The sequence below is a fragment of the Myodes glareolus genome, chromosome 8, assembly GCF_982192425.1.
Source record: "Myodes glareolus chromosome 8, mMyoGla1.1, whole genome shotgun sequence".
Classification (NCBI taxonomy): Eukaryota; Metazoa; Chordata; class Mammalia; order Rodentia; family Cricetidae; genus Myodes; species Myodes glareolus.
Window position 1 is genome coordinate 30656817 of NC_142033.1, and position 27214 is coordinate 30684030.

A 27214-nucleotide genomic window follows, 5' to 3' on the forward strand; every position below is an offset into this window, starting at 1 on the left:
TAAACAAAACACTAGCAGGGTGTCTGGAGATGTTCGTAGTACACAAGAAAAAGGCGGTTTCCAAATGGGCATTTCTTGCAGGGTTGGGTATAACAGCTTCCGTCCTCTGCAGGCAAGGACACAACCCCTATCCCTTTTCAGGCACTGTGATGGATGCTCGGCTGCTCCCACCTCCCATCCGGACACAGGAACAAAATTCCCGCTCCTTTCCTCTCTGCTGGGGCACAGTAACCACTTGTAACCCTTAAGATTGATTTAATAATTGTCGCCTTGGAAACACGCATATAAAAAGTATGGTTTAGGGAGCGCTGTTCATCTCGGACGGGCTTGGGTTTCCCCGATAGTGAAGTGTTGTGAACAGCTGCAGATGCCATAGTTTTGAGTTTCATCCGATGGTGGCTTCCCTTGAGGGCTTCACTGCAGTGACAGTCCCACTAAGCTTGAGTATGTGCTCTCAGAAAATGTGGAGGAGGTAAGGCCAGTCACTCTCGTATTTGGGGGTGGTTTCTTTACTTCAGTCTTTTGGACTAATTTTACCCCCGATTTAGGGAAGAGGAGACTGCTGCTCACATTTCAACTGTGTTGGAGATGGACAGGCTGTGAGGAACGCGCACTGCTCTTCCAGAGGGCCCTTCCGGTTCCGGCACCCACGTGGTGGCTCACAACCACCTGCGACTCTAGCTCCAGGGAATCCGCCCGCACGTGCACAAACAAGATGCACATAGACGCACGCAGGCGCACACAGACGTACAGGTCTGCTACCTGGAGGGCGTGACAGGACTTTACCTGCAAAACCCGACTCCGCTAACTCGGTATCAGGCCCTTCAGGACCACGCGGCAAATCTGGGTGGAGCCCCGTCAGCGGTGGCCACGCCCCCGACGCTGTCGTTGACGTCACGGGCGCTGGAAGATTGACGCTTGAGGCCCGTTGGGGAGGTAGTTTTGTGGCTGCTGGGCGTCTGCTGCTCGCTGGAAAATGTAGTCCACGCGATGTCGTGAAAAGGTGGGGTGGGAGCTTGCGGGAGACACAGAATTTAGGGGTGGGAGATGGAGGGGCGCCGAGAAGGCTGGCTGCTTCCGCTTGAGTCCTCCCGACTTCGGCAGCCTGCCTGGCCTGGCCTGGAACCTATGGGTCTGGCTAGCTGATCCCTGTTGTGTGGCGTCCTGGGTCACCCGCCTCCACCCGGTGCCCTTCAGGGACGTGCCTTGCACCTACCTCGCCGCCCTCCAGCGTGGTCCCGAGAGCCAATGAAAGACTTGGAAGCCCCGAGTGCATTGTAGCTAAAGGTGGCTGCGTGATGTATATCAAGGCGCAGATGGATAATTCAACAGTATTTATAGGTAGAGCCCATCATTTACAAAAGTTGTAAAACGGCAAGCCGTTTAAGAGCGATAGTGTAACACAAAATCTGGTTGTTAGATCCTTTTGTTGTTCCTTAAAGACCCCTTTTAAAAAGTCATAGTTGACTTGCTTTTTTTTTCTTCTTATTTATTTAAAATTATTTGGAAGGGGATTGGGGGACAGCATGCTTGAGGAAGTCACAGGATTATGAGGAAAGTTGGTTCTTTCCTCCCATCATGTGGTAGCCACATGTGGATACCAGGAATCGAACTCAGGCAAGTTCCTTTATTCACTGAGCCATCTAGTTGGCCCAAGTATGTCTGAGCATGGAATAAATGATGTTATTGGAGAGAAAAATATATACATAAATTCAATGACTGGAACAAAAACCTAGACAAGACTGAATTTTGCCACTGGGAACTTGTAAATTCAAAGTAGAAAAACTCCTTACTGATTGTATAGATATCCTGTGGTGAGTTTTGTAGTTTGATATAAAAAAGACACTTTTCTCTTTTTAAGAACTTAGTTTATAGTCCCGTTATGCCACCTTTGTGAAGTATGTTACTAGATTATATTTTCTTGTGAGAAATTAACAGTTATACACGTGTTTGCTTTCTGGAAGAAAAGCAACTTTTAGACAAATTTTTTAAAAATTTTATTGTATGTAGGAGTGTTTTACCTTACGTGTGTAAGTGCACCACCTTCATACCGGGTTTCTTCAGAGTGTCGAATGCCCAGAACTATGTATTCCTGAGCTACCCTGTGGTTGCTGGTATTGAACCTGGGTCCTCTGAGGTATATTTCCAGGTCCAGAGGAGAGTTTTGTAAAAATAAGTATACATTGAGTATTTAAGGAAGTTTATTTGGCTGGTTCCTGTCAACATGCAGGCAATACTAGCAGGAGGCCCGCTACTACACTAGCCTTACATTCCAGTAAACTCACTCTGCGTACCTGTAGTGCATACCGTGCTCTGTAGAATTTGTATAATGCCCATTGTGTATCTGCGGAAAATCATCTTTGGTGTACCACAAATGTTAGTACTTCCAGAAGTGTGTATTAAAAAGAAATACCACAAGTATTAAAAATATCTTGTATTTTTAAATTGATACTTAGTAACCACATTTCAATTTTTTTGGCATCCTTTTGGACATTTTCAATTTTATGAGTTTAAGAAGCCCTTTTCTTTAACCAATTTGATGTTAATTAGATGGCACAATTCAAAATTCATTCTATTTTGCATCAGTAAGTAAATCACTTGAGTATGAGCTGGCAATTAACTGGAATAGTTAAATATGACATTTGATAAATCTTGTTTTCTCTGATCTATGTTCATAGGTTTTCAAAAGTCCCGCTTGCCTTGATGGAAACTATCAGCTGCAATATTTTTGTTAGCATTGCTCTGTAGCATGTTTCTGTTTGTTTTGTTTGAGACAGGATCTCTCTGTGTAGCCCAGGCTATCCTGGAGCTTACTATGTATGTATCCCTGGCTGTTCAGGAACTCTTTCTATAGACCAGGCTGGCCTCACTCACAGAGCTCCACCTGTGCTTGGGATCCTCTGCTAGGATTAGGGTCATGCACCACTATTAACTCCTAATACTGTATTTAGGACCTAAATTTAAAGGAATCTATTAGCCACTTCCAAAATTACACGAATTACACGTTGAAGAGTTTGTTTCCTGTGGTTTTGAAAGGTCTTTAGAACATGATCAATGATAAGCACTGTTTTAGAGCCTTTGATTCTTACAGGAGTTTAAAAACATACTTAAATAAGTTATCTGTTTAAACATTTACTTATGTACGCAGTGTTCTCCCCACATGTATGCAGGCGCAGTCCAGAAGAGGGCACCAGACCTCATCATAGATGGTTGCGAGCCGCCATGTGGTTGCTGTGAATTGAACTCAGGACTCAGGAAGAACCAGTGGGTGCGCTTAACCTCTGAGCCATCTCTCCAGTCCTATGTAAGTTATTTTAAAGTCACCATATAGGAACTTGACCACCTTATGTTAATGTATAATAAAAACTGGAGGAAAGTAAAAAAATTAAGTGATCTACTTTAAATTTAGTTGTATTGGTTATTTATATTTTAAATAAAAATTAAAAGATTTATTTACTTTGGCCTAGAGAGTAGTTAAGAGAAATTGTTGCTTTTGAAGCGGATCTGAGTTCAATTTCCAGCACCCACACGGTGTGTCACAACCATCTACAAACCCAGTTCCAGAGGTTCCAACATGCATACAGACAAAAAATTCATATACATAAAGGAAATCTACAAGATATCGTATTTATTTTTATTTTCTACTCATGAATGTTTAGTTGCATGCATTTGGTGCACCATATTTATTTCAGGGTTCAGAAGAGCTAATAGGATCCCTAGAAACAAGAGTTAGAAAGTTGATAAAGTATCAGATAATGCCGGGAATTGAACCCCAGCCCTTTGGCAACTAGTGTGTTTGAACACCTCTCCAACCTCTTTATTGGTTATTTTTAAAGTGTATAGCTTTTTACATGTGGTCAATTGAGGAATAAATTTTTTTAAAATTTGTTTATTATGTATACAGTATTCAGAAGAGGGCACCAGGCCTCATTACAGATGGTTGTGAGCCACTATGTGGTTACTGGAAATTGAACGCAGGACCTTTGGAAGAGCAAGCAATGCTCTTAACCACTGAGCCATCTCTCCAGCCCCCCCCCCTTTTTTTTTTTTGAGGGTTTCTCTGTAGTTTTGGAACCTGTCCTAGAACTCACTCTGTAGTCCAGGCTATCCTTGAACTCAGAGATCCACCTGCCTCTAGCTCCAAGTGCTGGGATTAAAGACATGCGCCACCACCACCATTTGGCTATAAATCTACATTTCTACCTGTTTAATTCTATTATGTATGTGTCACATCATTCCCACATGTTTAAGTTCTGATCCAATGTTGATTCAACCATCAAATTAATTTTTTCTGTCAGTGTTTTCCACAAAGTTGCCGTAGGTATTTTGTAAGTCTAGAGCATCAGTTATGAATCTTTGATACAGCTTTTTGTTTGTTTTAGTAACACAAAATACTGCCCTTACCCTAAGGATAATAAGAGATAATTTATTATGAGCCAAAAATGAGAGGTCAGGTTCCAGGAACACAGATTAGGTTACCCTAAAAATTGTGTCCCGGGTGTGGAAGTAGTTCTATGAGGTTATATAACTGAAAGACAGAGGAAAATAAAAAAAAAAAAAACAAGGCATTTTTCAAAATCCGTTGGTGGGAATTAGATAGGTGGATTACAGCAAATCTAGAAACATCCCATTCTAAGTGTGGGGTGTCCTGAGATGACATTCACAGCTGTGGGCTTGGTGGAAGCTAGGCTGTCTTCAGCTGACAGACACTGAGGATGTCGGTACACAGCTGTGTACACAGGTTTTCTTTGGACCGCCAGCTCACAAAAAATGACAAGGAGACTTATTAATTATGAAAGCTCGGCCTATAGCTTAAGCATATTCCTCACTAGCTCTTATAACTTTAATTAACCCATTTATATTAGTCTGTGTCCTATGGCACGGTGTTACCTCTCCCATCTTGCACCTCCTGTTTCCCTGTGTCTCGTGGCAGCTCCTGTGCCTAGATTCTCTTCCTCTTCGTCTCTCTCCCAGGAAATCTTGCCTATACCTCCTGCCTAGCTATTGGCTGTTCAGCTTTTTTTACACCAACCACCGCAGCACACCTTCACACAGTGTACAAGTGTTTCACAACACAGGTGGGCAATAAACCTGCTGTCAGGATATCCTAAGACAGTTTGAGTCTGCAGACTCATTTCATCAGTTGGTCCGCCTTGCCCTGCCGAATCTTCGACAGAGACATAGCTTTCATTTGGGCACTTCCTTTCAGTCGGTTCTTTCGCCTTGCTGATGACAGAACTCGGGGCCACACTGGCAAGCGGTCTGTTACTGACGTAGATACCCAGCCAATTCGGTCATTTTTACTCAGAGACGTGTTTCTTCTTTGCTCCCTAAAACTCCCCTGACTTCTGACATTCCTCTCTGTGTAGATTCCTGGTGTTTAGACAAACCTCAGTAAAATGACTCTTCAGGCGCTGGTGCTCCGTGCAGCCTCCGTGCACTTGAACAGAACAGCTGTGTGCTTTGACGCAGGCAGCAGCCGACCCCCAGTGTGTCACACCTACAAGACAGTGCTGAGCGAGGCTTCCGAATTACGTGATTTCCTGCTAACACACTGTGATTTTGGAGGAATTCGGGAAATTGGGCTCTACTGTCAACCTGGGATAAGCGTACCCTCCTGGATTTTAGGGTAATTATATCTAGGATAAACTGATATCACTCTAAGCTAGTTTATAATTTTTAATGCATAGCACTCATTGTAAGCTACGTTTCTATTTACTGTTGAATTTTTTTGCATTAGTTTATCAATTTTCTAAAGAAGTTAAAGTCCACATTTATGCTAATATTATTTTTAATTAAATTATTTTAAGCATTTAATCATTTTAATCATTTAGTTTGTGCTTATTAAGAAGAGACTAAAAGTTTTTACTACTAGAATATTTCAATATCTGCAATAAAGACCACATTTGTCGTCAAAAGAAAACAGCTGAAGCATTATATAACTATTGTTAGCTCACAGAAAAGCACTGAGACCACTGTAGTCCTTGTCAAGTTTTTGGAAATGTTGTATTTCTGTACATTAAGTGTTGAGAGCTTCAGATATTCACTGGGCTCAAGAGAAAATAACTATTTACACTGAGTCATGACCCAAAAATTAGTGAAATTCGAATGGATATTAAAACAGGGACATCGAAGAGCTCACAGGAGGACTTTGTCCATCTTGCTAACCTTGCACTTGCCCTTCAGGATCCTTCAGGTCCCGGCGGCTTATGCACCTATGGATCCAGACTCACCACCGTCGTTATCAGCTCACTTTATGAAGAAATGTCATCTGAAGTATGTTCTCGTTGAAAAAAAGCAGGCTAATGTAAGTCTTGGTGTTTAAGTGTTTTGGAGGGGTGTGAAGTGGGAAGGAGAGAGACGAAGAGAGAAAGTGAGAGAGAGAGAGAGAGAGAGAGAGAGAGAGAGAGAGAGAGAATATTTTCAGCTTAAAGAGTTCTCTCAACCTGTGACTTTGAGGCCAGCCTAGTCTACCAAGCTAGTTCCAGGACAGCCAAGGCTACACAGAGAAACCCTGTCTCAGAAAACCAAAAAAGAAAACAAGGTTCTCTCCTCTGTTTTAACTTCTTAACCCATCAACTCTGGCAGCATTTCCCAGGTCCAGTGATGTCACTGTTCTGGTTGAGTGTGTGCTGTGGGAAGTTTCCTGTACAACATAAGATGGTTGAGAGCATTGCTGCCTTCCACAAACTAGAGACCACTAGCACCTTTTCGGTATGACACCCGGCTTTCTCAGATCATGTGGCTCTATACTGGTCATTGTCTGAACTACCATCTTCTCATTTGGAGAATACAAATATTGCCTCTGAAATCTCTGACCCGTTGTGTGGAGTTAAATTCTGCTTCTCCACTACCACCTCAGTCATGTGTTGTTATCGTCTTCACCTCATTGCTTTACAGTTGCGTGCTTGTATATTCCTCTGCTTTGAAGGTGACTTTGAAAGTAAGGACACTTAACTCTTAGGTATGTCTTATTTCTCCTTGTTTCCAGATGCATCCTGGTTAAGCCATGTTCAATTAGGAAATGGGTCTTTTACATTTCTATAAAAGAAGCCTTTATCTATTTATTATATACAAAGTATTCTACCTGCATGTACGCTGCAGGCCAGAAGCTAATTACAGAGGGCTGTGAGCCACCATGTGGTTGCTGGGAATTGAACTCAGGATCTCTGGAAGAACAGCCAGTGCTCTTAAGCACTGAGCCATCTCTATCTAAAAGAAGCCTTTTTATATATGTTAATGTTTGTAAATGTTTTCTCTTACAGAAATTCAGATCTTCACATGAAGCAGTTTTGAACTATGACACAGTGTCAGTGGAACATAAGGACCTGGTGCTCTTCAGACTTCACTGGGGACATGGTGAGGTGTCGGCGCTCGGTGATGGAAAAGAGACGTACGAGGTGGATGATAGAGAAACCAGCGTGAGATCTGAGAGCAACATCGAAGGGAAGGCACACGTGGACATGCGACAGGAGCATTGCTTGGCTTATGTTCTACACACCTCGGGGACCACAGGGACACCGAAGATTGTCAGAGTGCCTCACGCTTGCATACTACCAAATGTCCAGCACTTTCGGTGAGTCCTGTCCTTTGAATCCCTCTTAGAATTTGTGCTTTAAGTTGGCTGTGGCGGGACTCGCCAGTGGTCTCAGCATTTGAGAGGCAGAAGCTGATTACAGGTTTGAGGCCAGTCTGTGCTGTGGAGCGAGGCTCTGTGTCAGGAAAACAGCACAAAGTAAAAATCTTTCATTTTAGCCGAGCAGTGATAGCCCACACCTTTTATCCTAGCATTCGGGAGGCAGAGGCAGGTGGATCTCTGTGAGTCCGAGGCCAGCCTGATCTACAGAGTGAGTTCCAGGAAAGCCAGGGCTGTCAGACAGAGAAACCCTGTTTTGAAAAACAAAAGACCAAACAAACAAAATCTTGTATTTTTAAAAAGAAAAATAAATTTAAATCTTGATCTAAGTGGATAATCCTAAATAACTGATCAGTTGGATCTGCCCTGGTTGATTTGATGTATATATTTAGTCTTCTGCAGACAAGGTATGTAGTTGTTAACGGGCCAATCACAGAATGTGTGTGTGTGTGTGTGTGTGTGTGTGTGTGTGTGTGTGTGTGTGTGATTGGAGTTAAGATCCCGGGACCCATGAAACAAGCTGGGCATCCCACAAATGCCTCTAACTCCAGCTCGTATTTTCTGGCCGCTAGCATCCTTCCCTCACACGTTTGTGCATTTGCAATGCACACACACAATGTCTTCACAAATAAAAATGAAAAATAAATCAAACAGAAGGAGGAGTCTACTGAAAGGAAACCAGAATATAAGAATGAATTATTTTGAGGAACTGGCTCACACAGTGTGGCTTAGGAAGTGTGGAGGCCACAGAGTACGCAGCTAGGAGAGAGTCAGTAGCAGGCTGGAACCCCACAGGCGTGAGACGGTCCACAGTCAGGTGGGGTGGGAAATTAACTGTAGACTCAACAGCTGCTGCTGCTTTTTGTTAGAAACTATTTTAATTTGTTTTTAATTTGCGTACATGTCTGTATATACTTGTGGGTATGGTATGTGCCTGCAGAGGCCAGAGACTTCTCGAGCTGGAGTTTCCTAGACCGAACTGCCTGACCTCTCAGTAGGTGCTGGAGCGCTAGTATGCTCTGATCCGTGAAGCTGTCTCTCCAGCCCGGTTTGGTTTTCACTAAGGAGAAATTCAGCCATTAGGATTGATAACACTCAGCTGATTGTGGGCGGAACGTTCAGCAGAATAACCGACAGGAGGGTGAACCTTTACTAACTGGCAGCTGCCATCCTCCTGTTCTCTAGCCTCCCCCTTAAAGGGGAACCTGTACAACTGGTGATTCGCATCTGTAATCCTAGCTATTATTGGAAGGCTGAAAGAGGAGGATTGCTGTGAGTTTGAGACCAGTCTGGGCTACATAGTGAGTACCAGGGCCAGCCAGAATGTCTCTTTAAGCAAAAGAAAAACAAAACAACAAAAATAAGAACAAAACAAAAATGAAACCATAGTGGAAAGAGAATTCTAGGGGTTATAGTTCACTCTGTCTCAATTGACATATCAGAAAGTCTGTCTGGTAGAAGAGGGGAAATGGTATTATTTTAAGGACTTTCTTCTATTTATTTATTTTTAAAATTTTTTTTGAGACAGGGCCTCACTATGTACCTCTGACTGGCCTCAAACTCATAGAGACCCACCCTTCTCTGCTCCCAAGTGCTGGGAATGTAGGCATGCGCTATCACCCCCTAAAGGGCTTTCCGTCCTGCCTTCTGTAAAGGGGCTTTCCAGCAGCAGCTACACCATTTTAGTTAATCTGAGGAACAAAGTCTGAAGCGTCCAGAAAATGTGTTCTCCTTGAAAACTGATTCCCCTCCTTCTTTGTTTAGATCTATCTGTTTTTATTTTATGCATATGAATGTTTTCCTTGCATTCATGTCAGTGTACCTTGTGTGTGCCTAGTGTTCATGGATGTCAGGAGAAGGTGTGAATTCCCTGGAACAAGAGTTTCGGATGGTGGTGAAATACCATGTGGGTGCTGGGACCTGAACCTGGGTCCTTTGCAAGAGCAGGACGTGCGTTTGACCACCCAGCTGTGTCTCCAGCCCCTACTTAATGGCTCTTTAGGGTCTGTACTTACCCAGGCTTGGGCATTCCTTATGACAGCTATGCTCTGGTCTGTCCCTAGGATGCTTTTTGACATCACCCAAGAAGATGTTTTGTTTCTGGCTTCGCCTCTGACCTTCGATCCATCTGTTGTGGAAATATTTGTTTCTCTGTCCAGTGGAGCCTGTCTGCTTATTGTGCCGACTTATGTCAAAGTGTTCCCTGCCAAGTTAGCGGATGTTCTCTTTTCCCGCCACAGAGTGACCGCTCTACAGGTATGTGTCAGTAGCAACAGAAAAGTTTTCATCTGCATTCTTCTAATGCTATGTGTCTTAGAGAATCCTTTATGTTTCCATAGTTCTTCCCAGTGGATTAATGATGTGCACTTAGCTCATCAAAGGTACCACCTTGTGACGGCACATGTTTATTGTAAAATGAAAGAGAGTTCAGTTAATCATGCCTAGAGAATCATTTACTGTGCATTCGCCTGTAGTACAACTGGAGGAACTTGACTTTGACTATGGTGTACTGTTGGGGTATCTTCTCTCACAACATTTAAACATATTGTGTTTCCTACCAAATGCTAGTATATTAATTGCACCATTACAGATGAGCTAAGAACCAGGTGTGTTAGCACCTGCCTGGAATCTCAATACTTGGGAGGTAGAGTCTTCCTATAAGGAGCTCAAGACCAACCTCTGCTACATAGTGAGTTCAAGGCTAGCCTGAGCTACCTAGAATCCTGTATTTAAAACGAACTAAAGATGCCGGGCCGTACTAGTGCACACCTTTAATCCCAGCACTCAGAAGGCAGAGGCAGGCAGATCTCTGTGAGTTTGAGGCCAGCCTGGTTTACAAAGTGTGTTCCAGGACAGCCAGGGCTACATGAAGAAACCCTGTCTCCGAAAACCAAAACCAAACAAACAACCCCCCCCCCAACACACACACAAAAATCCTAAATAAACAACAAAGGAGCCTGGCAGTGTTTGTTCCTATTGCTATGAAGAGACACCATGATAACAGCAACTCTTATAAGGAAACTTTTAATTGGGGCTGGCTTACAGTTCAAAGGTTTAGTCCATTACTGTCATGGTGGCACTTAGGCAGACATGGTGCTGGAGAAGGAGCTGAGAGTGCTGCATCTGGATCAGCAGGCAGCTGGAAGAGAGTGAGAAAATGAGCCTTGTTTGAGTATCTGAAACCTCAAAGCCCACCCCAGATGACACACTTCCTCCAACAAAGCCATATCTATTCCAGCAAGGCCGCAGTCCCTAATAGTACCACTTCCTATGAGCCTATGGGGACCATTTTTATTTAAACCACCAAAAGGCTAATTTGTGCAGCCAAAATATTCTTGGATGTATGGCCTTTCACTGACAAATGGTCAACATACCAGGGCTACACTCTTAAGAGAAAACTGACAGTTGCTGGTAGCTCCTTGGTTAAGGGTGGGACATTGTGCCCAACTCCTCTCTCCATGCTGGGACTTGGTCTGGCCTGGGCTTGCATGGATTTTGTGCATGAAGTCACACCTACTGTGAATTCAGACGCTGTCCTTGGAGAGGACAGGTTCAACTTCTGTCACTCACACGGTGGTTCATAATTGTAACTCCAGTTCTAGAGGATCTGACACCATCTTCTGACCTCTGAGAACACCAGCCTATGCACACATGGTGCACACATGTGGTGCACACATATGCATAGAGAGGAAGCACTCACAAAAGTTATAAAACAGTGTGTAGAACACAGGTTGTGAGATATTACATTGTAAGTGGTTCAGAGAGATGGGGCTGGAGTGATCGCTCAGAGTATAAGAGCATTTGTTGCTCTTCCAGAGGACTTCAGCACCCACATGGTGCTCACAACCATCCATCACTTCAGACCCCGAGATCTAGGGGATCTGGTGCCTTCTTACATCCTCAGGTACCCACATATGCATGAAAGCAAAAAACATTCATAGAGATAAGATAATCCTTTTGTTTTTTTGTTTTGTTTTTAGAGACAGGGTTTCTCTAGGTAACAGCTCTGGCTGCCCTGGAACTTGCTCTATAGACCAGGCTGGCCTTGAATTCACAGAGATCCACCTGCCTCTGCCTCCTGGGTGCTGGGATTAAAAGTGTGTACCACCACTGCCCTCTTTTTTTGTTTTGTTTTGTTTTTAATTTTAAGATATTATAAATGGTGAAAGATACTAGTAGTGGGTGTGCCAGCAACACGCCTTTAATCCCAGCACTCAGGAGGTAGAGGCAAGTGGATTTCTGTGAGTTCGAGGCCAGCCAAGATTATATAGTGTGATCCTATAACAAAAGTTAAAAAATGAAAGAAAAAAATATTGAAGCGATGGGGCTGGAGAGGTGGTTCTGTGGCTGAGTGTGCTTGCTGTGTCTCCAGAGGGCGCCCCCATGTCCATGGCTCACGGAATTCTGGCTCTAGGGACTCTGAACCCTTTTGTGGCCTCTGTGAACACTATGTGTGACATATGCACACATAGTCACAAACATATACACATAGAAATAAATCTTAAAGAAGAATTGAAGAGAGCCGTGTGTGATGGTGCCTACCTTAAATCTCAGCTCTCTGGTAGGTCTGTGGTTTTGCCAAACTTCCTTTTATTTTATTTTATTTTATTTTATTTTATTTTATTTTTTGTTTTTCAAGACAGTGTTTCTCCATGTATTCCTGGCTGTCCTGAAATTACTCATTCTGTAAACCAAGCTGGCCTTGAACTCACAGAGATCTGTCTGCTGAGTGCTGGGATTACAGATGTGCGCAACCACTGCCTGGCACTCTCTTCTCTTCATTAAGAAGAGGGAGCTCTGCTGGTGAGTCTCACCAGTGCAGTGAGGACAAAGGGAAGGAAAGGAAGAGTAGGAGAAAGAAGAGGGAGAAAAGAAAAAGGAGAAGGCAGAGGAAAAATTTTGTGTGTAGATAGCATGATCATGTGTCTGCAGAAATGGGAAAGGCAGAGAGAGGAAGACATTAGTATTAATAAACATTAAGCAAACCTGAAAGATAACACAGTCGATATAAAAACTTAAATGTGTAAATGTAAGCATATAGTCATATGTATTTCTATATATATTTCTATTAAGGAAATGCCTAAAGCAAAATTAAGAAAATATTTCTTTACAAAAGCATCAAAAATAACAAAATAGGAATAAATTTAAAGAATAGCAAGACACGGTTGTGGGGGGATGGAGGGAAAAAGAATAGCAAGATTTGTCCTCTGAAAACTCTAGCATCATTGATGGAAATTAGAGAGGCACCTACATAGACAGGCATCTCACATTCATTAGAAGTCTAAGCATTGTCAACAGTGGAGTTCTCACTCAGTCTGTAAATTATATTAAATGCACTATTCTACCAAATCCCAGGAAATGTTTGATAGAAATTTACAAGTTGACCCTAGACTTTATATGGAAATGGAAAAAAGTCCTAATTTATACAGTGGAGTACCACTTGATAATAAAAAAGAATAAACTGTTTCTATATACAATAAAATGGATGAGATGGGAAATATTTATTTAGGGTTTTATAAATAGGGCTTACCAACTGAAAATTATAGCCTTAGAGCTAGAGAGATGTCTCAGTGGTTAGGAGTATTCCTTGCTTTCTCAGAGGTCCAGAATTCAGTCCCTGGTACGTGTGTCTAGTGGTTGACAATGCCTCTAATTCCAGCCATAGGTATCCAATGACCCTTCTGGCTTCTGCAGGCACACACATACAAACATGGACCGAAATAATAATACATCTTTAAAAAAATAAAAATACAGTCTTAGTGTTCTCATAGGTTCCAAATACAAAGTCCGAAGTAATTACTACAGTGTTTACGTACGGAAGGAGGAAACTGAATGATTTTATTGTGTTTCCAGGCAACGCCAACATTGCTGAGAAGATTTGGATGTGAGCTCATCAAGTCCACGGTCCTGTCAGCGCACACTTCTCTGAGAGTGCTGGCCCTCGGTGGGGAAGCCTTCCCCTCACTGGCTGTTCTCAAAAGCTGGAGAGAGGAAGGCAATAAGACACAAATATTTAACATTTATGGTATCACAGAGGTGTCCAGTTGGTCGACTTTCTACAAGATCCCCGAGGAGGTCCTTAATTCTCCTGTGAAGTAAGGCTTTCGTCACACTCAATTGAGGGAGGAGTCTTCTCCCGAGATCTTAGCATTAGCCCTGGGGCTTATGAGTTTTGTTAGGGGTGGCAGCTGAACTTGATGCTGTTGAAGGTAATAGTCCTTGCATGCTAAGCCCACCCTCCACCAAGGAGCTGTGCTCCTATCCCTACTGACAGGGTTTGTCAGGCGCTGTAGTGATAATATTTAAGACACTATTTCAAGTTAAGAATCCAAAATCTTTCTTATAACTGGTAACAAGATCCTACCAGACCCTTTTGTGACTGAATTGGTAACACATGGCACCGTTGCACCAAACCATTTTCTCAGGTGGTCTTTGCATTGCACCATAAACTGCTTTTGTCTTTGTTTGCTGTAGTGTGCTTTTGAGACACTGAGAAGTGTGCCCACATGTCAGTTTTAAGCCTGCCCTGGGCTGTGTTTTTCCGCAGACACGAATCTCCTGTGCCGCTGGGGTCACCTCTCCTCGGAACGGTGGTCGAAGTCAGGGACACAAACGGCTCCCCAGTTCATGAGGGCACCGGCCAGGTATTTTTAGGTTGGTTTATATTTGTTGGTTGATTTTTCAGAAAGAAAAATCAGATGGTTCTTATGTTCATTTCATGATTTTTTTTTTATGTAGAGCCCACGTTTCCGTGATCAGTTTTTGTCTTTTCATTATCACAGGGTATTTTGTGTTTACCCGGATGGTTTCACATGCCACTTCTAATAATCTAGAAATGTGATTTGAAGTGTTAGCATTTGTAGACAAAACTGCCTAGCAGTATTCTAAGGATATTTTTAAAATCATATATATTTTTAGAAATAAGTTTGATCTTGTCCTTTTGTTAACTTCCTAAAGTTATTGTGCCCAGGTAGCATTGGTGGCATTTAAAAGTCTCCTCATTTTAATATAGTCAAGGTTTGAGTCTTAGTTACTGAATTTTAGAGGTACTTTGATTTTGATGTTGTTAAGTCAATTTTCCATGGATTTTGTGACATTGGAGTTTGTGTCTTGAAAGGTGGGGAAAACAGAGTGTGTTTTCTGGATGGTGAAACGGCAGTGCCTGCTGGCACCATGCGGGCCACGGGAGACTTTGTGACTGTGAAAGATGGAGAGATGTTTTTCCTGGGGAGACAGGACAGCCAGATCAAGCGCCACGGCAAACGTCTCAACATTGAGCTTGTACAACAGGTAGAGCCATTTAGTATTAAGTGTCTCTTAACGTATTAGGCAGTGGAGGCAGCTACCACCAGACTTCTATGCCAGGTCCTCTAAAGCTCACATGTTTATATTCATAATTAATTACAATAAAAGATATGGAGAGGGTGTGGTGATGCATGCCTGAAACATCAGGAGGCTGAGGCTGAGGATTATGGACTCAAGACCAGGCTGAGCTATATAACAGGATCCTAGTTTTTTTTTGTTTGTTTGTTTGTTTTTTTAAGAAAGAATCAGTGCCAGGTGGCGGTGGTGCACACCTTGAGTTCCAGCACTCAGGAGGCAGAGGCAGGTAAATCTCTGGGTTAAAAGCCAACCTGGTCCACAAAATGAGTTCCGGGACAGCCAGGACTATATACAGAAGCCCTGTATCAAAAAACCTAAAGAAACAAAACAAAATAAAACAAAACAAAAATCCCAGAATAATTGCAGTAAAAGGCATGAATAATTCAAGGTATCTCTTATTTCTATCGGGAAGATATTTTGTTTGATTGTTTGAGGCAGAATCTGTTTATGTAGCCCAGGCTAGTCTAAAATTCTAAGTCCTCCTGCTTCGGCCTTCCTAGTGTTAGGCTTACAGGCACGACTCCCCAAGCCTAGCTTTAGATGGACATTTTTAAATTTTTTTCTTGAGGGGAGGCGTTCTGAGACAGGGTCTCTCTGTGTAGTCCTGGCTGTTCTGGAACTCACTCTGTAGACCAGGCTGGCTTTGAACTCACAGAGATCCTCCTGCTTCTGCCCCGAGTGCTGAGATTAAAGGCATGCAACACCACCCCCTCAGCCAAGATGGCTATTTTTTAAATAAATAAGGGGTTGGAGAGATGGCCCAGTAGTTAGAGTGGCTACTGTTCCTGCAGAGGACCCAGATTTGCTTTGTAGCACCCACATCAGACAGTTCACAACCTTTTTCTGTAGCTCCAGTTGCAGGGGACCCGACTCCCTCTGGCCTCCTCCAGCACCTGCATCACATGGTGCATAAAAACTCACATAGGCACACATACATAAAAATACATAAAGGAGGTAACAAAATAGATTCTGAGATCTATGAAAATACATTGGTTTATTTGCTTTGGAATGTATTTTTGCAGGCGGGGGGTACTGGTAGCTCTGTTGGTTGTAGATACCAATAGCAAGCAATTAAAAAAAACTCAGGTATTTTCTGGAAGCGAATTCAGCTGAAGTGATTTTAAATCAGTACAGTACAGCAAATCCCAGCATTCAGGAGCCCATTTCTAGATGTCCCCATTAGTAAGTGAGGATAATCTCTCTTCCAGGTGGCTGAAGAACTTCCCCCGGTGGAATCCTGTGCAGTTACGTGGTATAATCAGGAAAAGTTGATTCTCTTCGTCGTAGCCAAAGCTGATGTAGTAAAGGATAGCATCTTTAAAGAACTGCGGAAACGCCTTCCAACTCACGCTCTCCCAGATGACATGGTGTTGATTGATGCTCTGCCATTTACGTGCCATGGTAAAGTGACTAAAGCAGAGGTGTGCCGTGCTGGATTAGTCTAACAGCCTCTGTAATCCCTGGAGAGACTCCTGTGGGCTGGTGGTATTCTGATTTGCATGTAGGCAATTTCCCCCCAGACCACTGTGCTGAGTATTAATTATTTGTGCAAACTTGACAATACCCGACAGAAGAAGCTAAAGGAGGAAAGATTTGTCCTCGCAGCTCCATCACGTGTCTGTCTGCCGCAGATGGAAAGCTGCAGCGACAGCTCGGTCATGTGAGGGCAGGCCAGGAAGCAGAGGGGTGAAGACAGTCTGTCTCCTTTCCTTTATTCCAAATTCAGGGGTGGTCCTTCCTGCTTCGTTCATCCTCCTGAACGTCCTCACAGACACACCCAGGGGTGTTCCTCAGCCTTTTAGGTGACTCTGAATCCAGTCAGGATGGCCATGAAGGTCAGCCATCACAGCTAGACAATGGTTCTCAGGGGTCACAAGAGAAACAGAACTCAAGTTGAGATAGTTGAGATAGGAATATAAAAATACTATCAGGAACTGACTGTTGTGGCTCAGAAGGTCTCGCACTGTGACTGCGAACTGGAGGGGGTCCTAAGAAAGCTGGGGCTGAGTTCTGAGTTTTGAGACCTGAGAGTCAGGGGAGCCAACGGTTTAAACACTGCAGGCAGGGCGTCTCCCAGCACAACAGTGAGGATGAAGCAAAGGTGAATTTCCTACACCGTCCCCTTCTACATTTTGTCCTGTCCTCCAAGGGCTGGGCTGAGATCAGCCGGTTTGGGAAGACAGTCTTCTTTACTGAGTCCCCTGGTTCATACGCTGATCTTATCCTGAACACTCATTATAGATGTGCCCAGAAACAGTGCTTGGTCAATGTTAAACAGTGGGCCAATCCCACGAACCATTCAAGTTGACACATAAAATGGATCATCACAGTGGTAGACCTGAAATTCTGCCTAATACTACTTAGCTTCAAATTATATTCCCTTTTGGCAACAGGGTCTTGATGTATATTTCAGAATAGCCTTGATTTCACTGCATAACCCAGGCTGCAAAATATATACTCCTAAATTCAGACACAGGGAGGGCCACATACCTGTAATCCCAGCCCTGGGGAAGCTGAGGCAAGAGGATTACCAAGCTTGACACCAATTTGAGCTACATAAGATCCTGCTTTAAAAAAAAAAGCAAACCAAAACCAAAACAAACAAACAAAAAACCTATGAGGCTAGAGAGATGTCTCGGTAGTAAACATGGTTGCGGCACCAGCCTGGTGGGTTAATAACTTGATGCTGCGATGGAGACAGTCAAGTCCCTAGAGTTGTGTTGACTTACACAGAACACACAGACACATTTTAATGTGCATCGTGTGTGTGTGTGTGTGTGTGTGTGTGTGTGTGTATACACATTCTTGATAGTTCCTTACCCATGGCATTTTTATCTAACGCATACTCGAGACCACGCCTTGAGCCTTTTACCATGGATAAAGATCGTCTCCTTCACTCTTGTCTTCATAGCATTGGCCTTCAGAACTGACTCTCTGTTCTCTGTGATCTCTGAGCTTTACAGTGAAGAGTGTGTAGCTAATAAACATAGTGACTCTGGGGCAAAATTAATTTGCTTATTTTATGGGGTGAGATCAAGCCTAGGCCCATGTAGGGGCTGAACACATCTTCCACTGCTTGGCTATACCCCCAGCTGCATGGTTAAAGTTTAAATGTTATTTTAATGTTTGTTATTTCTCTTCATACTAAGGAAAAATTGATGTTTCTGAATTAAACAAGATATATTTAGACTACATAAACTCGGAGCCTAGGAATAAGATCCATGGAAAAGAGGAACTTTGGGAAAAATTACAGCATTTATGGAAGGTACAGTTTCTTAAATACAAACTTATTTCTGTAATTCATTCTTTGTAGGGAATTTTAGTATTCCTAGTAAACCAGTAAAAATGATTTAAAAACGTTATTTCTGCCCAGATGCCAAGTAGCATGTCTTCCTTAGTCTAGTTAGTACATACTAAAGGTTAGAGTGTTTAAGTAACTGTCTCACAAAGACATTCATTGAAAGGGAGCTAGTTTAAAAGGTGCTCGTGTCTCCTTGCCTACTGACGTGACTTTTCTCTGGAGAGGCAGTGCAGTGCCTGTGTTCTCGCCGCGTTAGAACCATGCTCTACCGGGTGGGCTGGCCATCGCGTGCTCTACCGGGTGGGCTGGCCATCACGTGCTCTACCGGGTGGGTTGTACCGGGTGGGCTGGCCATCGCGTGCTCTACTGGGTGGGCTGGCCATCGCATGTTGGGCTCTGTCATTAGTCCTGAGAAACGTGCAGTAGCTCTGTGCTACTGCTCAGGCATTTTTTAATGTGTCCCAATAGGTCAGCAAATTTTCTTTAGATAAGATGTAGATTTTTCAGCAGGCGTTGGTGTCCCAGGCCTTTAATCCAGCACTTGGGAAGCAGAGCCAGGTGGATTTCTGTGAGTTCGAGGCCAACCTGGTTTACAGAGCGAATTCCAGGACAGAGAAACCCTGTCTTGAAAACAACAGCAGGAAAAAGATGTAGATTTTTTGAACGGTTCTGTGAAGCGGATGCATTTGGTTAGTCTTAAAAACTGAGGACTGTGTTGCTATCACTCACTGTGAGGCAGTTTGAACTATATGAAGTGGACAGTATTCTTCCATGTAGGGAATATCAGCCATGGGGATCTTAGGGACTAGTTGGTAAAGCATATGTTTCTGTGACCTAGTCCTTATTTTATGGGTAGGAAAACTGCTCTGAAGGGCATTATATTTAGAGATTATAGAGTGAATCTGTGTCAGAGTTGGTGGTATAATGATAATCATTAGAACGGAAAAAACAATTTTTAGCTTATCTTAATTGTTAGCGATTTTTATGATGCTGTCTGTGTTGTAGGCCCTGGCAGCTCTGTATCACTTGTTACATGTGCAGTCCTATGGTTCGGGCCTCTTATCGTGTTTCTCCCTCTCTGTGTGTAGTCTATTCTGAGTCTCCCTGGGGACCCCGAGGATGCTTGGAAGGTTCCCGAGGACTCAGTCTTCTTAGATAGCGGCGGAGATTCCCTCAAGTCCACGTGGCTCCTCAATGAGATTGAAAAACTCACTGGCACATCCATGCCTGGGCTCCTGGAGCTTATTCTCAGCAGACCTATCTTAGAGGTGCACAACCACATCGTTCAGACCCTGTTTGCACAGGAGGACCTGAAAGTTAGCAAGGGCTGTGCCACGAAAAGGAAACTCAGTGACACGGCCCCAGAGGAAGCCAGCGGCAAGCCTGCACAGCTGGAGCCAGCCTTGCCCTTTGCCCACGACAGCGAGACAAACGCTCTGATTGCTCTCAGCAGAGGGAGTCAGCTCCTGTCTCTGGGCACTTGGGGGCATTTAACTAAGTTAGGACACTGCCCGTCAGTCTGTCCTCCTGATTTCATCCCACAGACTGACACTCAAGTACCAAAAGACTTAAGTCCTCCAGTTCCTGAGGAGAAGTTGAAAAAGCCACCATTTTCTCAGGAGGGGAAACCTACGGCAGGGGCTGAGATGGTGTTGCGAGAGAGGTGGCGGTCAGACACAGGCAAATGCGTAGATGCATCCCCTCTGCTGGTGATGGCAGCTGCCGATCCGTCATCCACAACTGTGTACATCGGCTCCCACTCCCACAGAGTGAAAGCAGTCGACCTTTACTCTGGGAAGACGAGGTGGGAACAGCTCCTGGGAGACCGAATTGAATCCTCGGCATGCGTGTCCAAGTGTGGAAACTTTATTGTAGTGGGTAAGCTTCTGAATCTGAGGTTTATAGAGTTAAATTGTGTACACACACACACACACGCACGCACGCACACGCGCACACGCACATGCATACATTTTCAGTGTGAGACCCAGATGGAAGCTTAGCTCTGTACTGTTATACTCTGACTTTGGCAAGTTGTTGAATTTACCACCTCACTTTTCTCATGGAGAAACGGAAACCGTAATAGCGCATGATGCTGTGGCACACATACGTTGAAACCCACTGACCCGCTGCAGTGTCCCTGGGTCAGGAAGTTGGGAGATACTTAGCTGATGATCAAGGTCTCATGCTTCTGTAAGGGCTTTATGTGGAGTGGCAGGTTTGCTGTCAAGACGGCTCACAGACAGCACTGTCAGCACAGGGCCTCTGTTCTCGGTTGGGTTTTGCCAAAAAGATTCAGGTTTTGCCACATGAACCTCTCTCTATAGCTGTCTGAACATTTATTTGCACGACACCGCATCTGACTTCCCTCAGAGCGGGTGATCCCAAAGAGAAAGCCACAAGAGCACAGGGTTCCTTTTAAAGACCTAGGCTCTACAACTGGAGACCATCGTTTTTGCTTAATTGTGTTCATTAAACATAGATCACCAGGTCCAGTCCCTGCTCAGGGGAGAGAATTAGTTTCCATTTCTGGAAGAACGTCTAAGAATGTATGGCTGTATTTTAAACCTATGACAACTCTCAAAGAGTTCTGGGCAGGATTCATCAAGGCCAACCATCCATTGGTACACCGCAAGGCGCACACGGAGCTCTTCAGTGATGACCACACAGAAAATAGCTTGGAAATTAAATCTCAAGAACAATGACCTGGCCGTGGACAGAACCATGTAACGTGTAGGCAGTTGAAGCCATGCTAATGGCTGTCCTCAGATCCCATCCACTCCGTCTGATTCCGTGTGCCCAGGTCTCGGTATAAACCAGATGGTGTGATGATGCACAGCTGCAATCCCAGCACTGAGGAGGTCTTAGGATACCTGAGGCTAGCCTGGGCTAATGACCCGGTCTCAAAAGAAAAAGCCCCATACATAGGAAATGCGCAGTGGCCATTGGTTGTTATTCATGCTAGCTTTTCTCCAACAGCTCTGAGCATCTGTACTGTTAGAGTAACTGTCGGGTAAAAGGAGAGACACCCGAGGCTGTGACACACAGTGTATCCAGTCACAGCCTGGGCAGATTTGAACCCAGTTCTGTCGGTGTGAGTGTGTCTGTGTGCTCGGGAGGTGAGAGACTACTTGTTGGTTGTCTCTTTCCCCCATGTTGTTCTGGGTATCCTGACGTCAGGCTTGGTGGCAAGTGTCTCTACTGACTGTCTTGTTGGCCCGCAGTACTATTACAAACAAGGGCCTGCTAGGTGCGGAGGTGTCCACCTGTAACTCAGCACTCGGGGCTGAAGCCTAGGGCTGGGTGAGGGGCCTGCGTCCCCAGACCAGCACAAGTCAGGATTTTACAGGTCTGTGCTCGTCAGGTTCTGCTCAATGTTTGCTGAGAGCTATGTCAGGTGCAAGAACAGACATATATAAGAAGATCATGAATATAAATTGTCATTATTTAGACTAAGTATTTTTATCAGTGTATCTTAATCTCATTGTTTATATTTTGTTTCTCTGTAGGCTGCTATGATGGATTAGTTTATGTTTTAAAAAGTAAGAGTGGAGAAAAATATTGGGCGTTTACTACCGAAGATGCTGTCAAAAGCTCGCCAGCCGTGGACCCCACCACAGGACGCATTTATGTTGGGTCTCATGACCAGCATGCGTACGCTCTAGACATTTATGTAAGAGTTCGCTGCGTCTGTGCCACACTGTAAACACAGAGGTGCATGTCGCTGTAACACGTGCTTGAGTCTGGAAGCAGACATTAACTATAGCCCAAGTATAACATTTAGTCTGGAAAGAAGTGGTTAGTCAAATTTAAACATCTTTAGGCATTTTTATCTTTCAAATAATTTCTGCAATATGAGGCATTCAGAATGACCATAACAGAAAAAAGCTATTTTAAGCTCTCATTACATGAAAATATCAAATTTATATAAAAATTATAAGGAAGCTGCAATTTTTTTTGAAATAACAGTGAATCAAAGCTCACTGGTATAAATAGAAATAAAGAGTAAATATAAGTGATTAGAAAAACCCAGCTAGAAAATAAAAACAAGAGCATAAACACACAGGAGGAAGCTGCCGAGGACATAAATGTTTCAGAACTTCAGTACTCGGAGCAATGAAATGAGACACTGAGATATGGAAGCCCAGAGATTACAGTGATTGACAGTCAGCGTCCCCGAGAGGTAGCAGCTTGTGGACGGGAGGACACAGGAGGAAAGTTTGAGGGCTGGGATACAGCTCACTGGTACAGTGCTTGCCCAGTATACACGAAGCCCTGAGCTCCATGTCTCCAGCCATACAAACTAGCTGGCATGTGTATTATCCCAGCACTCGAGAGGCTCAGTTATGTGCACATAGTGATGTAATCAGTAGTGCACAGGAAGTAAATGTAGAGTAGTGTGGCTGTGGAATTCTCATAATCTTTGATTCCACCCTGGCAAAATCATCAGAAACATCAATATATGCACCAAGTTGTTCATAAGATTGAGTAATTGGTTTCTAACAGTTTTTAGATCAGGAAGAGAGATTATTTTGAATATAATGCTTTGAAATTATTTTTAAGACATTTTGTAAAATCAGTGAAGGAAACATACTGAGTTGTGTGTTCAGAATGAGTATATGCACACATGCACATCCATGAGGGGCACACACATGCACATGCATGAGCATGCACACATACACACCAGTCAATCAAGTCAAAAAGGGAAAATGGTAGTGTGTTATCAGTCATCAGTATCAGTGACGTCCTTTGCTGCTCTGTGCTATCTTACCCGGCATGGTGGTCCTTGCCTCAAGTCCCAGCACTGAGGAGGCTGAGGCGGGAGGATTCTGAGTGAGTGAATAGGGAGGGCAGGGGAGAAGAGCAGAGCAGCCTGCATTCCTCTGGGTGCTGCTCCTGCTCCTTGGTGCAGCATGAGGAAGGCACTGGTTCAGTCGCAGCAGCTCCAGAAGGAACATAAACCAGAACTTAGCTATGTTGTATGTGGACTTGTTAGCAATGAGCACCACCTAATTAATTCAAATTCTTATTTTCAGGAAAAGAAGTGTGTCTGGAAGCTAAACTGTGGCGGGATGCTCTTCTCTTCTCCATGTTTGAGCCTGAGGCCACATCACCTGTACTGTGCTACGCTGCGGGGGCTTTTACTGGCTATAAATCCTGTAGGCATACAGCCACTGTTAATTTAGCTCCTATATTTATTTCTGATTTTGACGTTTAAAAGTTTGAGTACTTTTCAGTTAAATATAATCCACATATTAATGAGTAAGAATTCACTTAAAATCATTGGAATTATTTGGGAAAACAAGGTAGCATGTATCATGTTTTTATTGTATTTGTTTCTTTAGTTATTTTTAGCCTTTAAAAAGATTTATTTGTATGTGTAACACGCGTCTGGTGCCTGAAGAGGGCATGGGATCCCCTGGAACTGGAATCACAGGTGGTTGCGAGCTACAGTGTGGGTGCTGGGAACCAAACCTGGGTCACCTGCAAGAATAGCATGTGGACTTCGTCACTGAGTCCTCTCCAGACTGTAACCTTGTTAGACAGGATTTTCTCAGTTATATTAAGAACTTCTTGTCTGTCCCTTACCGTGGTGAACACTTTAATCCCAGCACGTGGGGGCAAAGACAGGTGAATCACTGAGAATTCCATGCTAGCCTGGTTTACATAGTATTCCGGCCTGGGCTACATGGTGAGGCCATTTCTAAAAAAACTAAGCAAAACAAAAACAAACAGCAACAAAAAAACTTCTTGTCTATTGAAGGAGAGAGGTCTTGTTCTTTTTTTTTTTTTTCTAATTTTAAAATTGTTTTTCCTTTTTTTTGTTTTTTGTTTTGTTTTGAGACAGGGTTTCTCTCTGTAGTTTTGGAGCCTGTCCTGGAACGAGCTCTTGTAGACCAAGCTTGCCTCTGCCTCTCGAGTGCTGGGATTAAAGGTGTGTGCCACCACCGCCTGGTTGTTTTTCCTTTCTAAAGATAGATTTTAGCTAGGCAGTGGTGGCATATACCATTAATCCTAGCACCTGGGAGGTGGAAGCAGGCGGATCTCTGAGTTTGAGGCCAGGTTGGTCTATAGTGTGAGTTTCAGGACAGTCGGGCTGTTACACAGAGAAACCCTGTCTTGAAAAACCTAGGAAAATAAAACTTAAAGCTAGGTCTTTGTGTTAGTTTTGGATTTGTTTTATGTTCAGGGCTGACTTTTTGTCTTGGCTCTGAGAAGCAGCACTGATTTTCTGACTCCGTGTGCATGTGTGTGCGCATGCATGCGTGTGTGTGCACATACATGTGTGTGCGTGTGTGAGCGTGCCAGCGTCATCGACAGTCACTGTTGCTGCTTAGCTCCAGCCTTGAAGATTTGTGGTTTGTTGTAAAGTGGCTCCACAGGTAAAGGCACTTACTGCCAAGCCTGACAGCTGGAGTTCAGGCTCCTTCCCATATGATGGAAGGAGAGAAGCAAGTCCCACAAGCTGTCCTGCAGCCTCCACGTGTGCCCTGTGGCACGTGCATGTGCACACATACATGTGTATGCACACAGTAAATCAATCAATCAATAAATGCAACCTTAAAATGGTAAAGGTGCTTGGTTAGTAAATCATCTTCATTGCTCTCAATTGCTTTGGTCACAACAGGCTGCTGGGAGCGTAGTTTGGAAGCACCGCTGTGGACAGCCGCTCTTCTCTTCCCCACGGTGTTGCCAGCAGTATGTTTGCATCGGCTGTGTGGACGGGAGTTTGCTCTGCTTCACTCATGCAGGAGAGCAGGTGAGAGCAGGTGATCTAGTTCTGTGTGTAACCCCACCCCCAGCCCCGGGGACTGAACCCAGGGACTTGTTGTGATCAGCGACTATTCTGTTATTGAGCTACATTCCCAGCCCTTGCTTGATGAATCTTTCCTTCCTTTTCTTCTCTCTCTCTCTCTCTCTCTCTCTCTCTCTCTGTCTTTAGGTGTATAGGTTTGACATTGGTGTGTCTTCCTCATTCACTCTCTATCACCACTATACACACACACATACACAGACTCATATACATACTACGTAGTATGTATATATTGTATGTATATATGTATATATATAGTATGTATATATTATTATTTTTAATAATTTCTTTTGATACAGGGACTCCCTTGCTGTCCTGGAACTCACTGTGTAGACCAGACTGGCCTAGAACTGCCTGCCTCGGCCTCTTTTTTTTTCTTATTTTTAAAATTTATTTATTTGTACTTTATGTACATTGGTATTTTGCCTGCACAAGTGCCTGTGTGAGGGTGGTGGATCCCCTGGAACAGGAGTTACACACAGTTGTGAGCTGTCACATGGGCGCTGGGATTTGAACCCGGGTCCTCTAGAAGAGCGGGTGGTGCTCTTAACCACTGAACTCTCGCTCCAGCCCCTGGCTCAGGCTTCTTGAGTGCTGGGATGAAGTCATGTACCACCTGTATGCCCTGATTTCTGTTTAGCGCTCTAACTATTCACACTTAAACTCCTTCAGTCCGCTTCCGTCTCACTTTGCTTGGAAAACTTGAGTTAGACTTTTTTCTCCCTTTCTCTTTTTTCTAGAGCTGGCTTTGGAACAAAGGCCAAGTTCCACACCCTGTCCAAGATTGCTAATAACAGACTTTGAAGACATAATACAATTCTTTTCTGTAAACACAGTGTCTCTGAGCACATCAGTAGTAATTCTCAAGCAGCTCAGAATTAATTGTAACAGCGTTGTAAGGTTGCTTGTCCTTGTTTGTACCTTCGGAACAGTGCAGTGGGAGAATGAAGCTGCTTTCCAGAAACCGGCATTAGTTTTGGTCTCTGGAGTTACCCAGTTGTCCCCCTCTCACCTCTGCTGTCTGTATGAGGAAACCCTGCAGGCTGCAGGAAGGGCTGCACTGGATGGATGACTGATCGTTCCTCCTCTTCTCCTTTGAAGGTGTGGCGCTTCTCTGCGGGAGGACCAGTCTTCTCATCCCCGTGTATCCCAGCATCAGAACGAGAAATACTTTTTGGTTCCCATGATTGCTTTCTGTACTGCTGTAGCATGGAAGGTCGCCTCCAGTGGAAATTTGAGACTACCGCGAGGGTGTATGCAACTCCCTTTGCTTTCAGTAACCAGAGCTGCAGCAGCGAATCCCTGCTGGCGGCTGCATCCACCGACGGGAAGCTGTGGATCCTTGAGGCTCAGAGTGGCAAGCTGCGAAGTGTGCACACACTCCCGGGGGAAGTTTTCTCTTCTCCTGTGGTCTGGGGATCCATGCTTATCATTGGGTGCAGAAATAATTACGTTTACTGTCTGGATTTATTGTGTAGTGATAATCAAGTGTAGTCCTTGTAGGTATATGTATGTGTGTGAGATGGTTGGAAATACTGTAAAGCTATGTGGATGGTTTTATATTAAAGATTCTATTTTGGGTAAGGAATTTGTCTGCTGTACTTCAATAGAGAGCAACCATGTTTATTTCTTAAAGAAGGAGCAGGAGCTTCAAGGGAAGGAGGATAAAACACCTGCTATAGTTTTTTTTAAATAAACTTTTAAGATTTTTTTTATTTTATGTATACGATGCTCTATCTGCTTGTACACCTGTATGCCAGAAGAGGGCATCCGATCCCATTACAGATGGTTCTGGGCCACCATGTGGTTGCTTGGAATTGAACTTAGGACCCCTGGAAGAGCAGCCAATGCTCTTAATCACTGAGCCATCTCTCTAGCCCACACCTGCTGTATTTTGTAGTACTTTTAATTAAGTGTGATGGTAAGCTGGATAGTCTCATGTCAATGTGGCACAAGCTAGTCATTTGAGAGGTGGGAACCTCAACTGAAAAAAAAAATGCTTCCACAAGATTGGGCTGTAGGTCAGCCTCTACAGAATTTTCTTAATTAATGATTGATAGGGGAGAGCCCAGCCCATTGTGAG

At 43.8% G+C, this 27214-nt stretch overlaps 1 protein-coding gene across 8 annotated transcripts; it reads left to right on the forward strand.

Moving 5' to 3' along the window:
- The first annotated feature begins 669 nt into the window (after positions 1-669).
- Positions 670-26719, forward strand: Aasdh (aminoadipate-semialdehyde dehydrogenase). Of its 8 annotated transcripts, none has more exons than XM_085691736.2 (16): positions 671-1003; positions 3171-3304; positions 5370-5629; positions 6187-6307; positions 7266-7576; positions 9700-9892; positions 13490-13731; positions 14157-14290; positions 14754-14926; positions 16228-16420; positions 18169-18284; positions 19409-20198; positions 21827-21990; positions 23354-23476; positions 24946-25077; positions 26233-26719. In XM_085691736.2, the coding sequence occupies exons 3-16, from the start codon at positions 5400-5402 to the stop codon at positions 26623-26625; spliced, it is 3315 nt and encodes a 1104-aa protein (XP_085547862.1). In that variant the 5' UTR covers positions 671-1003; positions 3171-3304; positions 5370-5399; the 3' UTR covers positions 26626-26719. The 8 variants fall into 8 exon arrangements, with proteins under 8 accessions (XP_085547867.1, XP_085547869.1, XP_085547862.1 ...); XM_085691740.2 differs by having other exon boundaries at positions 5473-5629; XM_085691739.2 differs by having other exon boundaries at positions 673-1003; positions 14184-14290.
- Positions 26720-27214: the final 495 nt, after the last annotated feature.